The 15,258-nt window shown below is 32.3% G+C and overlaps 1 protein-coding gene across 1 annotated transcript in view; it reads left to right on the top strand.

The window, feature by feature from the left end:
* Positions 1-15,258, top strand: part of BRINP3 (BMP/retinoic acid inducible neural specific 3) — a 415,997-nt gene that overhangs the window by 263,807 nt on the left and 136,932 nt on the right. Inside the window, exons 5-6 of the mRNA XM_060011102.1 lie at positions 681-786; positions 7,030-7,266. Of these exons, the coding sequence (XP_059867085.1) occupies positions 681-786; positions 7,030-7,266 (343 nt within the window). The remainder of the gene's footprint in view (positions 1-680; positions 787-7,029; positions 7,267-15,258) is intronic.

The following is a 15,258-nucleotide window of genomic DNA, read 5'->3' as shown; positions in this document are numbered from 1 at the left end:
CATTAGGAACTACTTTGTGTGGGTGTTTGAACATGACGTTGATCTTGAGGATAGAGAAAACCAGTTAGTCCAAAAGGAGAAAGGTGGGATAAGGTGAAGGATGTTGTATAAGCAAAGGCATAGAATTAACAAAGTCCAACTGGACAGCAAGATCGCCTGCCTGCTGGGAGAAGTGGGGCAGATAGAAGCCAAGCAGAAGAGTTTAGACATTGATACCACCATAAAAGAATGGGAAATTATAGATTTTTAAGTAGAAGAATACAATAATAATATCAGTCTTTAGACCGTAGCCTGGTAAATGGTTTTGATTTATTGAGGAAAGATAAACAAACAAAAAATAATTCTCATATGAGTCAAACTTGCTCTCTACCTAAAAGCGTGCTCTGTCTTATCTTGGGTAAAATCAGTGAGCTTATATCAAGGATGTTGTTGACCAAAGAGGGCTTCCATTATTTTCTCTGAAGATGGATGACTGGCCAAAGAGAAGGAAATGGAATTGAAGATAAAGGGCGTCATTTGTCTCCTCTGTGCTTAGGTGTACTGTTGGTGTGTATCAGATCCTAGACCTTTTAGTGATGTTTACTGTCAGATGTATAATAGCAGTGTGTGACAACTACATTGAATGGAAAGAACACGGTAAAGTCTGGTATATAAAATAAAGTTGATGTTTTGTTCTTTAGGTAACAGAAACACGGACGGGTCCTCTTGGCTGCAGTAACTATGACAACCTAGATTCTGTCAGTTCTGTTCTGGTTCAGAGTCCTGAGAATAAGATTCAGTTGCAAGGTATGTAGGTGAAATTTCATTAATTCTCTATGAGCCTGCATGACAGTTATCCAGTTATGATTTCTTTCTTCTCTCTTCCTTCCTTCTTCCTCCCTCCCTCCCTCCCTCCCTCCCTCTCTCTCTCTCTCTCTTTGTTTGGTTGTTTCTTTCTTTGTTTCTTTCTTTCAAGCTGTATGTGCAGTACTAGGCTTTTAGAGTTCTCATAAAAGGCTAATCTCCTAATTTTTAACTGATATGAACATTCTAGACCAGATGAAGGGAATGTCAAAATTCACTTTACTTCTTAAATTAAGTAATCAATAACAATTGAAAATGTATTGTGATAATATTTTTCTTCCATACAGTAACCATTGTCTCAGTAAGTAGCAGTTTTTCCATAGGTCTTCCGAGCTTTGACTTCTTCCTTATAGATCCTGATAAAAATCGTAACCATATTTATGCATACTGTGATGTGAACATTTGACATTTTAAATATAACCTAATATGATAATTAAGGCTTCATTTCTCTTCTGACAAACAGAAATATACTTAAGAATATATTAACAAAATACTTATACTTGCATTATTTCATTTATAGAGATACATTATGTGATAAAGGTAATTTATCATCTTCTTTCTGTTACTGTATTTTGTGAGATAATTCAATAGAGGACTTTTTAAAATAATAACTTTAACAAATACATATTATCCTAACTGGTTATAAGGATGTGTATATCACTCATTCATACAGGCAGGGAAAGGTTATGAATCCACATGTTTAAACACGTACTAGTTGAATAAGTTCAGAAATGTCTTTGTGATGACAGATCATCTAAATTAAGTTGACTGATCAAAGGGGTAGTTCTGAGTTGTTCTTTCTAGTCTACCTTTTTTAATTGCAGAGGTTAGATCTGTATTTACATTATTCAGTTTTACATAAAAATGCTTAAAAGTTTCAGAAATATGCCATTTTTCCTCAACTTTTCCATCTAAAAAATGTAATGGCATCAGGCTATTTAAATTTACCCTAAATAATAAATGAATTTCATTCATTTTAAATTGTATAAAAATCACAAAGAAAGCACTTAACATTTTTAAACTTTAAATGCTATCCAATTTATCATTGTCAATTTTAGATTTACAGTTATTGAGATATTTTCTCTAATTTAAATAGAAACCCAATCTATCAATATTACTTGTAATTCTCTACTAGTCATTCCTTTTTAAATGTGTGTATTAACTTTCCATCAGAGTATTAACTTTAATAGAAAAAGAGAAAGAATGTTTATATCAAATGTTTATTTCAATTAATTTATTATTAAATTTTATTTATTAACACTATTTATTGATTTTTACTCTTTGTGAATCACTGTATTCAGTTTTAAAAATATTATATTATAAACACAAAACTTCATCCTCCAATCTTCTTTGAAGAAAAATTAACACAAGGAATAAATGAATCAATACTCCTTATATAACTACTATTTCTACTCTCCTCAATTTTTGTAAGGCAGAAATCTGCATCTCTTTCACCTTTTTTATCGGCTAGGCCTATATTTTCAGTTGTCTATTGCAACTGTATTTGTACCCCAATGAACAAAGATCCTTCCAAACATAACATTAGGAGATCAATGTTGAGACCCTCAATTCCCCTTGTACTCTTTCTTAAATTTCATCTGTACTTACAGTACAAGTATCAGGTTGATTCACCTTTCAATCTACCTTTAAAAGTAGCTTTTCTCCACTTTGAAAAAGAATGCAAAGCACTCACAAATTCTGGAATAAACTTACCAATGTACATTTCTTTAAAGGGTATAAAAAACTCTGGATCACTATATGTGGCAATTGGAAAAACTTGTGTCTCTGAAGAATCTTTTATTAAGGTACCACCAGAGGTCTTTGTGTCTTTCATAGTTAGTTATATAGTTATATAGTAAGTTGGTTGGTTTTATGGATAGATGGATATAGACATAGATGACATATTGTGTGTGTGTGCGTATATATATATATACATATATATGTGTGTGTATATATATATACATATATATGTGTATATATATGTATATGTGTGTGTGTATATATATATATATATATATATATATATATATATATATATATATATATATATATATATACATACAGAGAGAGAAAGAAAGAGAGAGAGAAAGAAAGAGTTAGTGTCTCCTGTTTTGTTTGTAAGCACAAGGTGAAACATTAGAATCAGTGTTTGACCCATTTGGAGATCTTCTGAATTCACCTCTATTATTGAGAGGAATCTAGAATTATAAGAGTTTTTCAGTATTGACCTTCTTCTTCCAAAACTCTACTCTTGTAGAAAAAGAAGAATTACTCCTGAAGTAGAATTTTATCAGAGCAAAGAAAGCATCAGTAAGAATTATTGAAGCTACAGCATTAGGCAACAAATTCAGAAAGAATTCCATGACTTAACATTGGAATTGACATTCATAAATGAGATGTCAGAGAGATGCATTACACATTAACACACTGATTTTGACTGAAAACAAATGAAATGAAATGTTTTCTGGCAGTGAGTAAGCTGGATTTACCTGCTTGTCTGTCTGGCTTTGCCAATTAGGGTACAGAACAGACATTAAAAAAAAAACAAAACTGAAATATCCATATCTACAACTCCAAATTGTTAATAAAACATATTTAAAACATATGACAAAAAGTAATTCATAAGAAGTGTGAGCAAATACATATTGAAATTAACGATATTCCAATTTCCTCAACCCCTTATGAATTTAACATATCAAGCAAGGTACATTTGAGTGAAAGGGTAACAGTAGTAATTAAAAGTTATAAAATCTTGGCAGTAACTTTTTAGGAAAGTTCCCAGAAAGTGAATGATCCATATGACTAGGTAACAAATGCTTTTCCGGATCAGTTAGTTCCTAATGTTTTATTTCATCAAAATTGGCAAAGGATGGCATTATTATCAAATAGAAGATTTAATGTAACTTTTAAAGATGGGACACCATACAATTATCTTTTGCTTGTAATAAAAATCTGATGATATTGCTTAAAAATATTTTTTCTTTCCTATTGTTTATTGATATGTTGGAGCAAATTTTCTCAAAGCTTTACACATATAAAATTTAAAGGAAGGCAAATAATTTATATTGAAATAATTTATATTAATTTATATTTCTAGCAAAAAAACCCCATAAAGTCTAGCTCTATCAATTCATTTATCAATATTTTGTACTCTATTGTTTCTGTACCTAAAAAAAAAAAAATGGTCTATAGGACAGCCCCCAGTCCCTCTGAGTTGTCTACCAAGGCAGTTCAAGTTTTCTCTCTAGGTATCAGTTATTGTTTACGTTAGTGGTCTAGTTATAAAATTATAAAATTTTGAGTGGTCTGTCTGTAGAGCTCTTTTCCAAAAAATCTTTGTTATTTTTAGTGTGGGTTTTACAGAATGTCAGTTTCCTTTCTTTAGAGATAGATAAATGCATAGATGATAGATATAGATAGATAGATAGATAAGACAGATAATACAGCAGAAATCCTTGCATGTCTAAAACTGAACTCATCGTTTCTTGCCACCAATCATTCCTCCTCAAATTACTTTTCCAGCCTTCTCTATTTCTGCAAAGGCACTATCATTTTTACAGACTGAAAATTATGATAATTATGACTTTGTTTATGACATTTTAAATGTAACATAAATTCTTCGAATTTCTTTTTGTTTTGGGGGGTGCTTTTTTATAAAATTAAGGTTGACATAATCAGCGGGTTCCATATATCTGGTCCATAGACTTACAGTTACCTGAGATGTTAAAACATGCAATATTAAAATAAGTATATTTGGACTCCTGAGTCGTATTAACAGAGACTCTGACTTTGTTTTTAACACTGAATGGCAGAATTGTCAGAAGCAATCACTAGATATTTCTCAACTATACAGTAATTTGGTGACCCACAGGACTAATCATTTAAGAATATTTCTAGCTTTATCATTTTATTCCTTCAGGTCATTTGACATATTTCACCTGCCTTACATCAAATAAAGTAGTGTCTAGTAGATTCTAACTCCTCTTCTCCTGTCTCCTAAACTGCCTTTTGATCACCATTTCCTTAGTTTAGATATTTTTTAGTCTTCCGTCTAAACTGATCTTTTTTCTTTATATCTTCTATATCGAAATAATGTACCACTCAGAGTACCTTCATTGTTAAACATCATTTAAATACAAATGAATTAATTCCATATACTTCACCCTGTTATGGGAACCCCAATAACATTACTCTAGATTTATTTTTCTAAGCAACTCACTCATTGCATTCTTATACTGTATATGTATTAAAACAATACTGCTAGTTGCTATTTTAAAAAATATATTCCACAGTTCATTTGTGTGTGATGTTGTTAATGTATTATCCTATGCCACAAAAAAACCTCTCTTAATGTTGAAGCATATCCACGTGTCAAATACTGTTCCAGTCTACCTTTTTTATGGAACAATTAATCATACCTAGTGAAATATCTGTAACCCAACTCTAGTAGTTATTAAGTACTATTGTATAATATTATTACATACTTCTAATATTACATATTATATTACTTCTTTTATTTTTTCCTAAGTGTATTGCAAGTACCTTTAGGGCAGGGATATGTTTCGGTCATCTTCATACTTGTACTTTCGCTAGAACGTCTCTTCCAAATGGAAGGCATTCCATAAATGTTATTTATTTGAGGTAAAATTAAAATGAATAATAAAGTAAATATGTAAGTGCTAAAAGTACTTTTCCTGACCCACCTATGGGAGAATTAATCTGAAAGAATGAGATAGGTATAATTGTCAAGATATTTACAAAGTAGAATTTTTTCCTAAATGCTAATTCACGATTTTAGTTGAATTAATCTCATAGATGATGGTTGTATCAAAAAATTGTGTTTTTTGTTTTTGTTAGAAAGGAGACATATAAAAGTTGTAAAAATCAAATTTTGTAGTAAATAGCAATTAGGTATTGACTAAGTTTTCCCTTACTTTTATGTTTATTTTATTATATTGAATATTTACCCTTTTGATTAGATTTTTCTCCATAGCAAGAAATGCTAAAATATAAAACTAGTAGAGATCTCCAAATGTTAATTTTATAGCCTTACTTTCATTTTTTATATTTTCTTAAGAGTTAGCAAATTTACTAAACTTGCTTGTAGAAAAGAAATAAACTGTATCACTAAGGCTGTCTCAATACATGACAAGGAAATAAACTGTGAAATAATTAAATCAGTCTAATAGTTTCCCTGTAGTCAATCTAAGTGATCATATGAAAAATAAACTCATATAAAGTTATGTGTTGTTAGTGGCATGAGATAAGCATTATAGCAATATTTCATAACTCTTTTGCTGATGCCACAAACCCTTTGTATTATGATGTCTATGTAGATGTGAGCTGATAGAACATGAGCTAAAGGTATATGAAAATATTGAAAACTATTTGAAATCAAGTAGTGTAAAATAAATGCATACATCTCTTTTCAAAAGTATGGGAAGATAGGTTCCATCTACATTATATAAAAATAACCAAATATTCTGATCAATTAAGTCAAATGCCAATCAAATCAGTTTAAAAAACAAAATCAAATAGTCTGAGATATTAAACACCTCTATAATTTTCAGGATTCTTTTTTTTTAAATTTATTTAATTTATTTATTTATTTTGGCTGCATCGGGTCTTAGTTGTGGCTCGGGTCTTATTTGTGGCATGCGGTGTCTTCATTGAGGCGTGTGGGATCTTTTCACTGTGGGCTGGCTCTTCGCTGTGGCGCGCAGGCTTCTCTCTAGTTGTGGCGTGAGGGTTTTCTCTCTCTAGTGCAGTGTGCAGGCTCCAGAGCTCATGGGCTCTGTAGTTTGCAGCACATGGGCTCTCTCGTTGAGGCCGCAAACTCAGTAGTTGTGGCATGCAGGCTTAGTTGCCCCACGGCATGTGGGATCTTAGTTCCCGGACCAAGGATTAAACCTGCGTTCCTTGCATTGGAAGGCAGATTCTTTACCACTGGACCACCAGGGAAGTCCGTTTCCAGGATTCTTGAGCAGTTCATGGAGTCAGTATATATTAAAAAGAATTATAAATATTTGCAATTTTACAGACTTCGATAATTTTCTAATGATAGTTTTAAAATATGCATAAATACATAACAATATACTCAAATTTTGACTTTTTGTGAATATGTAGATATGTATTATGCTTTTTTCCTTATCAGAGTAAACTTACTGTTTTGGTTTGTTCTTTAAGGGCTGCAAGTACTCCTTCCAGACTACCTTCAGGAGCGTTTTGTACAAGCAGCTCTGAGCTACATTGCTTGCAATTCAGAGGGAGAGTTTATCTGCAAGGACAATGACTGCTGGTGTCAGTGTGGTCCCAGATTTCCAGAATGCAACTGCCCCTCCATGGACATTCAAGCCATGGAGGAGAATCTTCTTCGCATAACTGAAACCTGGAAATCCTACAACATCGACTTTGAGGAATCAGGTAAGACATATATTTTATCTAACACTTCTAAACTTTGCCAAAAAAATTGCCATATTGAGAAGACTGTTTTACCCTTTTGGGAGAAACTATTACATACTTGGAGGATTTTATTCAATTTATCCTTATTATTCTTTCAAATGGACACGTGTATTGCTTTCATTGTCGGTTATTCAGTATTTTACTGAAAGCCTATATGGTACTTTGTGTATTGCTATGTACTATTGGCACTAGGACCTAGCCTGCTCTTGAGCTGATTTATTAGTCATTTAATGAAGAAAGTCCCTGCCTTTCTCAATATAAGAATTTAAATTGTTGACTGAAAAAAAATGTGCAACCTAGAAGTTGAGAATTACGTATTTATGTTTTATTGGGCGGATTTTCTGAGCACTTCAAGCCCAGGAGACAGGACTCTCAGATCGCTCTGAGGGAGGGCTCCAAAGAGGTAAAGGAGAAGCCGGGATATATAGGAGTTTTGGAAGACTCCTATATAGAGTCCAGGTAGTGGGAACAGTATCAAAAGATACTGTTAATTAAGGAAAACCAGGTTTCTCAAGTTAAGGAATTTAGTGCTTTTCTGGGTATGGGAAAATGCAAAGTCAAAGCTCATTGAACTCTTTCCTTTGATATGCACCTCAGCTATCTGGGGCCAGATAGCTGAGGTGCTATCCTGGCTTTAGGTGCCATCCTGGTGATAGAAACCTATCCTGTGCTTTGTCATCCTCAGCCTCCTCAGGGCGCACCGTACAAGGGTGGCTGCAGAGGCTGATAGCTTGAGAGCTGGTATCTTGTTTCCACCCTGAGTTCCCTCAGGGCTCACGACAGGGTGGCTGTAGTGGCTGAGGTGGCTGATGGCTGATGGCCACAACAGCCTTTGTTTCTTGTTTATTGATATGGCAGATGGCGTTCTTAGTCCAATACCTCTGATACCCCTCTGGACTATTCGCATGGCCCCTGAGATTCACTTGTGAGGCAAGATCCAAAGTGCGAATGTTCTATACTTTCTTTACATTAAAGTGAATCTCATGCACATACACTTTCACTCAACTACTTCTTTTTAAACCAAATTCAGATTAGTTTTGACTTAATGTTTGTGCAGTTTGTTTTTGTTATTTCTGAATTTTTATGAGTGCATAATTGTGTTTTCAATATTGTTACTTATGGACTGTGTAACCTGTAATGGCCTTCATTTCATAAAGCAGTGCACTTTAATAAAAGGTTAAGAATGCCTCAACATGAAATGAAAAATATTGATAACAACATATATAATCATTCATGATAATAGAATAATAAAAATCCCCAGAATGTGGTGAGTGTAATTATGTAGCATTTAGTCAAAAGTGTTGGACATGGCTAACTTTCAAAGTGACAGGAGAGGTTTTAACTGCCCTGAGATCAGATGTATATGTTTGAATGTCATAATTTTTCCAGTGATTCATTTAACCAAGCACACTTAAAAATGATAATGAAATTTAACATACATTCACAATAAAAACACTTAATTTAAGCATAGAAGGAACATATTTCAACATAATAAAAGCCATATATGACAAGCCCACAGCTAACATCAGACAAGAAAAACCACAATTGATGGTTTCAACAAACCCTCATCTTTTTGTGTAGTAGAACCACCAAATTATAAAGTAAAAGGGTAGGTAAATAGATTTAGAAAGAGTTAATAGATTTAGATTTTATTAAGATATATTTTGATCAAAATAGTGTATAATATATAATCCTCCTCTATTAGGGTAATATTTCTCTCTATACAAATAGCAAAAACTGTCTAGGAATCAAAAAGTCATATCTCCTTGACATTGTTGAAATGCATTTATTTCTAACCTCAAATTCTTCTTTTGTTTTTCCAATAGAATACTCATAAGTAATGTATTGGAAATCTAATATGTTATATTCAAGTAGAACCATCTGATGTTAAAAATAATCATGAAATGCAACACTTTTAGATAATGTATAATGTGTTATACCAGGGAATCTCAGAAACCCCATATTTGTGGAACTCACATAGGATTGCCCCCCCTATTATTTTGCCTTGAGACTATATTTTTAAAAATCACCACATGAGCATTGGGTTTTTTGTTTCCAGGTGAAATGTAGTAGATTGAAGTAGTCCAATACTTCTATTGATAGTAACTAAAAAGTTGAATAATTTTTAAAATTATATTTTTAAAGACATAATAGATCATAAAAGTAACAACAACTAAATAGACTAAAATTCATGGCGTGAGATGTGTGGGATCCATAGCTTGTTTCCTTCCTTTCTTTATTTCTGTTTCTTTCTTTCATTTTATTCATTAATTTATTTAATTCTGAGAACAGAGCCTGAGAGCTCTGCATTTCCCCAGGCAGAGAGTGGCTGATGGGAGAAAGAAAAATCAACACACTTCTAGCGATTATGGAGACTAAAGAAGTTCAGTTTTACCACAAGATATATGCTGAATTTCAGATAGTGCTGGATGCTAAAGAACTATTCAAAAGTCTTTTCAAACTTAATGAAGTTTACCACAGACTTTAGGTGCTTAAGAGATAAAAACTCTCTAGAAGGAAGAGCTTGAAAATAAAACAGGGAAGGATGGAAAACCCCCAAGGGAATGAGGAAGTGACACTGTGTTTCTATAACTGCTTTCCCCTGGGGCATATTTATCAATTCAGGGCAGAGTTAGAAGCTGAGAATCTAGGACTAGTCCCTGAAAAATGCTGGCATTCCAGGACAGAGAAATCAGAAGAAAATTTGGCAGTCATAGTAGATTAAAGTGAGAAAATTGGAGGCTTAGGAGTTTTAAATATATGACCAGTCTTCTCTTTAAGACATTTGCCTTAACCAATGGCGGATGTTCCTAAAGAGAGAAACTGAAAACCTCTGAATGATAGCATTGAGTCTTCCGCAGTGTTACAGGCCTGAAGTAGCAAACACTCACCAGGTCCTTAACTGAAAGTTCTGCAGGGCCATACCCTAAGAACAGGGGAGAGTCAGAGCCAGACTGAGTTCTCTACAAATATAACCCCACACTGATATAGCTCATATCCTGATTTTTTTAGGATCAACTCCCTATAGTGTCTGTTACATATGAAGAGAGTGACGTCTTGAGGAGGAAAACATTTTCTAAAATCTCTGCAATTTTTTTTTATTTATGATGAACATAAAACTCTAATTTACAACATATGTGAGCAGATAAGACCTTATGGCTAATATCAAAAAGAAACCAGGTAACAGATGTAAGATGAACCAGATATTGAAATTAATAGGAACAATTTTCAGATAATTATTATTAAAATGCTCAAAAAATGAAAGGAAAGGAAGGATAAAGTAGATGGAGATATTGAAAAGTTCACCAGAGATTTGGAATCTATACAACTGGACTGAAGGACCTTCTAAAACATAAAAGTGCAGTATCTGAAATAAATAACTCAAAATTTTGTTTTCATAGGAGTCTTGGCATAGTGGGGAACAGGATTAGTGAACAGTAAGAGAGGTTAATGGAATAGATAGAAATGGAAGCAGTGAGAAAAGCAACAACGAAATATTGGATAGATGCATGGCAAGCATGTGAGATATGCATGAAATTTTTTTCAACTGAAAACTTCCAAATTCAACCTACAGATTCAAAAAGCACAGCAAACACAAAGAATGATTAATACAAAGAAAACCACAGATAAGTGTATCATAGTAAATCTGTTGGAAAAAAGACAGAAAAAAATTCTTCTAACATAGAGAAAAAAGACATTACTTTCATTGGACTCATAATGAGCCTGACTTATCAAAACAAAAACAAAAACAGATTTTTGACATAAAGTGCTAAAGAAAATAACAGTCAATCTAGAATTATGTAACGTTCCACAAGAGTTTCAAAAATGAAGGTGAAAATAAAGATGTGTTCAGACAAGAAATGCTACATGAAAATATAGACGTAGAGGGGAAGAGGAATTCTAGACATGGCAAATATACACGAGTAAATATAAGTGAATATCAGCCTTACAAAATAATAATTATGAGGTGATGTGAACATAAAATATATGTAGAATTCTAATATATGATAATAGTGTTATAATGGGTGGTGAATGGAAAGTGTTAATATTCAAAGTCTCCCAAGGTACTGGCATTGTTGAGGATGAGCTAAGAGATGTAATTTGCATTAGAGTGAAATAAATCAAGAATAATATAATCTCTGGAATATCTACTAAAATAAGAATGTTTAATTATAGTCAAGAAAATAAAATAAGTTAAAAATTATTTGATCACTCCATAATAAGAAAATAAAGTAGAAAACAGGAGAAAAATCATCTGGGTCAAATAGATCAATGCAGCGGAAAGAGGAAGGTTTGGATTGTCTTTACAATAAATGTGTTGGGTCAGATTAATTCCACTGTAATGGTTATTATATTAAATATTCTATTTTCTTATTACACTAAATAGTCTAAATAAAAGACTAATATTGTAGGACTGGTGATTAATAATAATAAAAATAAATAAAAGACTATTTGCTGTTTACTAGAGACCTGATAAAGACATAGATAAACTGAGGTTGAATGGTGGAGAAATATGTAAAGTAAACACTAGCCAAAAAATACTAAGGTAAATTTGAAAGCAAGATACATTAATTGAGATTAAAAAATATTTCATAATAATAAAGTAGTCAATCCAACAGGAATCAATATCATAATTATTAATTTATATGAACTGCAAAATAAAAATTACACCACACCAGTTAAACGGGCAAGTAAGACTGCTAAAGACTCTTGTAATAAAGGATAGAGACTTACAATAGGGAAGGAAGATTGAACTCAACTCCTCTGATACAAAGGACAGGAGAATTTTTAAAACTTGGGATTAGCTCATGGAAAAGTACCAGAGGACAGTAGCAGGGAGAATGGTCGACATTTCTGCAGTATCAGTTGTAACTTCTCCTCTTTCATTTCTTATTTTGTTTATTTGGGTCTTCCCTCTTTTCTTCTTGGTGAGCCTGGCCAGAGGTTTGTCAATTTTGTTTACCCTTTCAAAGACCCAACTCTTGGTTTTATTGATTTTTTCTATTGTTTCTCTAATCTCTATTTTGTTCATTTCCTCTCCGACCTTTTGTATTTCCTTCCTTCAGCTAACTTTAAGTTTTGTTTGTTCCTCTTTTTCTAATTCTTTCAGGTGGTAGGTTAGATTTTTTATTTGAGATTTTTCTTGTTTTTTGAGGAAGACCTGTATTGCTATGAACTTCTCTCTAAGAACTGTTTCTGCTGCATCCCATAGATTTTGTATGGTTCTATTTTCATTGTCATTTGTCTCAAGGTATTTTTTAATTTTCCCTTGGATTTCATTATTGACCCACTGGTATTTTAGTAGAGGGTGGACCACCTGATTAGGCCATCTGTATTTGCTAATTGTGCCTTATTGAGGTTGGTCTCCTACTTTTCCACAGAGACTGGGAGAAAAGCATACTATCTCCTTTTCCTTTGATGATTCCAAGTCAAAGATGACTCCTAGATCCTTGAGAATGACATTATCTTGTTTGAAGAAGATTTACTTCTTTAAGGGACAAAGAAATGCTTTACAATTGCAAGTTCTCTAAAGAAAAGGGAAGTCAGGGAAGAAACCTGTTTAAACTTTAGTGAAACTGTGGCGTATGTTCAGGCTGTCTTGGTCAATACTTAAAAGCAGAGCCCCAAAAACCATGAAGATAAATTGACAGAACTAAAAGGAACAAAAAACACATACAGAATCATAGTGTGACATTTTAACATGCTTATTTAATATATGAAAGAACAAACAAATTGAATATCAGGGAAGATTTATTCAAGATTCAAGATTAATTTGTTTCAAAATATCTATCAGATTTCATCACAAACAAGAAATAGAATAGGATCATGTGAACATTTCACAAAATTCAGGGAAAAAAAACACTTATTCATGATTTTTAAAAAAATCTTTGAACAAATTTGGAATTCTGGAACCCTCATATTTTAACAATTTCTACAAAAACTTCATGTATAATGGTGAAGATTTGAACAGTTTCCCCCCTAGAGCAGGAATGAGATACCAATGTCCATTCTCACCACTTCTATTGAAAAATGTACACAAAGTTCTAGTTAGTGTAGTTAGGCAAGAAAAAAAGGAATAAAGGCATAAGTATTGGAAAGGAAGAATAAAATTATCATATTCAAATATAATATGATTTTGTACATAGAAAATTCAAAAGATAAACTATTTTGAATAAATAAGTGAATTTAGCAAGTTCACAGCATAAAAGATCATACAAAGTAATTTGTACAGCCATATACCACAAATTTAAAATGAAATTGTTAAAGGTGATACCATTTACAAGAGTAACACAAAAATATCAGATATCTTGAAATAAATCTAACAAAACAGCACTTTTTAGAGATGTAAAAATATACACACTGAAAAAGACAAAATATATCTGAGGAAAAAAATGGAAGACCTAAGTAGAGGACCATATCATGTTCTTGGATCAAAAGACTCAAAATGTAAAGATGTCAAGTCTTCCCAAAATAATCTATTCAACACATTTCTAATAAAACGTCTTATAATTCTCCCCCCATGCCAGAAATTGGCAAGCTGATTCTAGAGTTTATATAGAAATACAGTAGACTTAGTATCGCCAAGACAATCTTAAGTAGAATGAATCTGGGAGACTATTAGATACTTAAAGCTTGTAAATTGTGGGAAATTAAGAATAGACATACTGACCAATGGAAGAGAAGAGTGTCCAGAAAAAGATTTACATATATATGGCCTTCTGATTTACGTTTAAGGTGACCCTGCAGTGCAAAGGAAAAAAACAGTATTTTCCATAATACTGGGTCATTTGGACGTCTATGCATAAAGAAAATGAATCTTTGCTCATCACACCAGAAAATTCAATCCCAGATTCATTGCTGATCTAAATACGAAAAGATAGAAAGAAATATAAAAGCTTGAGAGGAAAGCATAGGAGAAGATCTTCCTGAATAAGCAAAAATGTTACGAACAGAATTTCCAATACTAAATGTAAAAGACAAAAAAATAAATTTGAATACAACAAAATTTAAAACTTCTATAATCAAAAGACACCATTAGAATATATTTGCAATACATTTGTCAACCAAAGAACTCCTATGGAGAATATATACAGAACTCCTTCTAATCAATAAGAAAAATACAGACAAAGCAATAAAGAAATGGTCAAACTATTTCAACACCTTGCAAAAGAGGAACTTCAAATGATAAGAATCATATGACAAAGTGTTCAATGGCATTAGTCATCAGAAAAAGGTAAATAAAACCATAAAGCTGTCATATGATATCACTACACATCTACCAGAGTGGCTAAAATTACAAAAAAACAAACAAACAAAAAAAAAACAAGAAAAGGAAAGAAGGAGAGGAGAGAGGGAGGGAAGGAAGGAGAGACAGAGAAAATAAGTGAAAACTTAAAACAACTGGAACTCTCACATAATAACGGTGGGTGTGTGTAATTAATATTTTTTCTCTTTGGAAAAAATATTTGGCAACATTTACCAAAGGCAAATGTGTCATATCCTATGACCCAGCAATTTCGTTCCTAGATAGAAGCCCAAAAGAAATATTTGCATATTTGCAACAACAAATATACAAAAATGTACAAGAATGTTCACAGTAGCATTATTCTTAACACTCTAAAAGTGGAAACTACCAAATTCTCGTCCACAAAGATAGAGTAAAAAATTGTGGTCTATTTACACAATGGAATTCTATAAAGCAAAGGGAATGAACTATCCATCCAGAATGATAAGAATAAATTTCTCAAACATCAAATTGGACAAAAGAAACCATATTGAAATATATATATTTATATATAGTGTATATATATACTATACTATATATATTTATATATAGTGTGTATACATACTATACGGTGTATATATATGTGTGTGTGTGTGTGTGTGTGTATATATATATATATATATATATTAAGTGATTCCATTTATATTAAGTATAAAAACGGGCAAAGT

Source organism: Delphinus delphis, chromosome 1 (genome assembly GCF_949987515.2).
Source record: "Delphinus delphis chromosome 1, mDelDel1.2, whole genome shotgun sequence".
Lineage (NCBI taxonomy): Eukaryota > Metazoa > Chordata > Mammalia > Artiodactyla > Delphinidae > Delphinus > Delphinus delphis.
The sequence above is the reverse complement of the archived record's forward strand: the minus strand, read 5'-3'. Positions and strand labels throughout refer to the sequence as shown.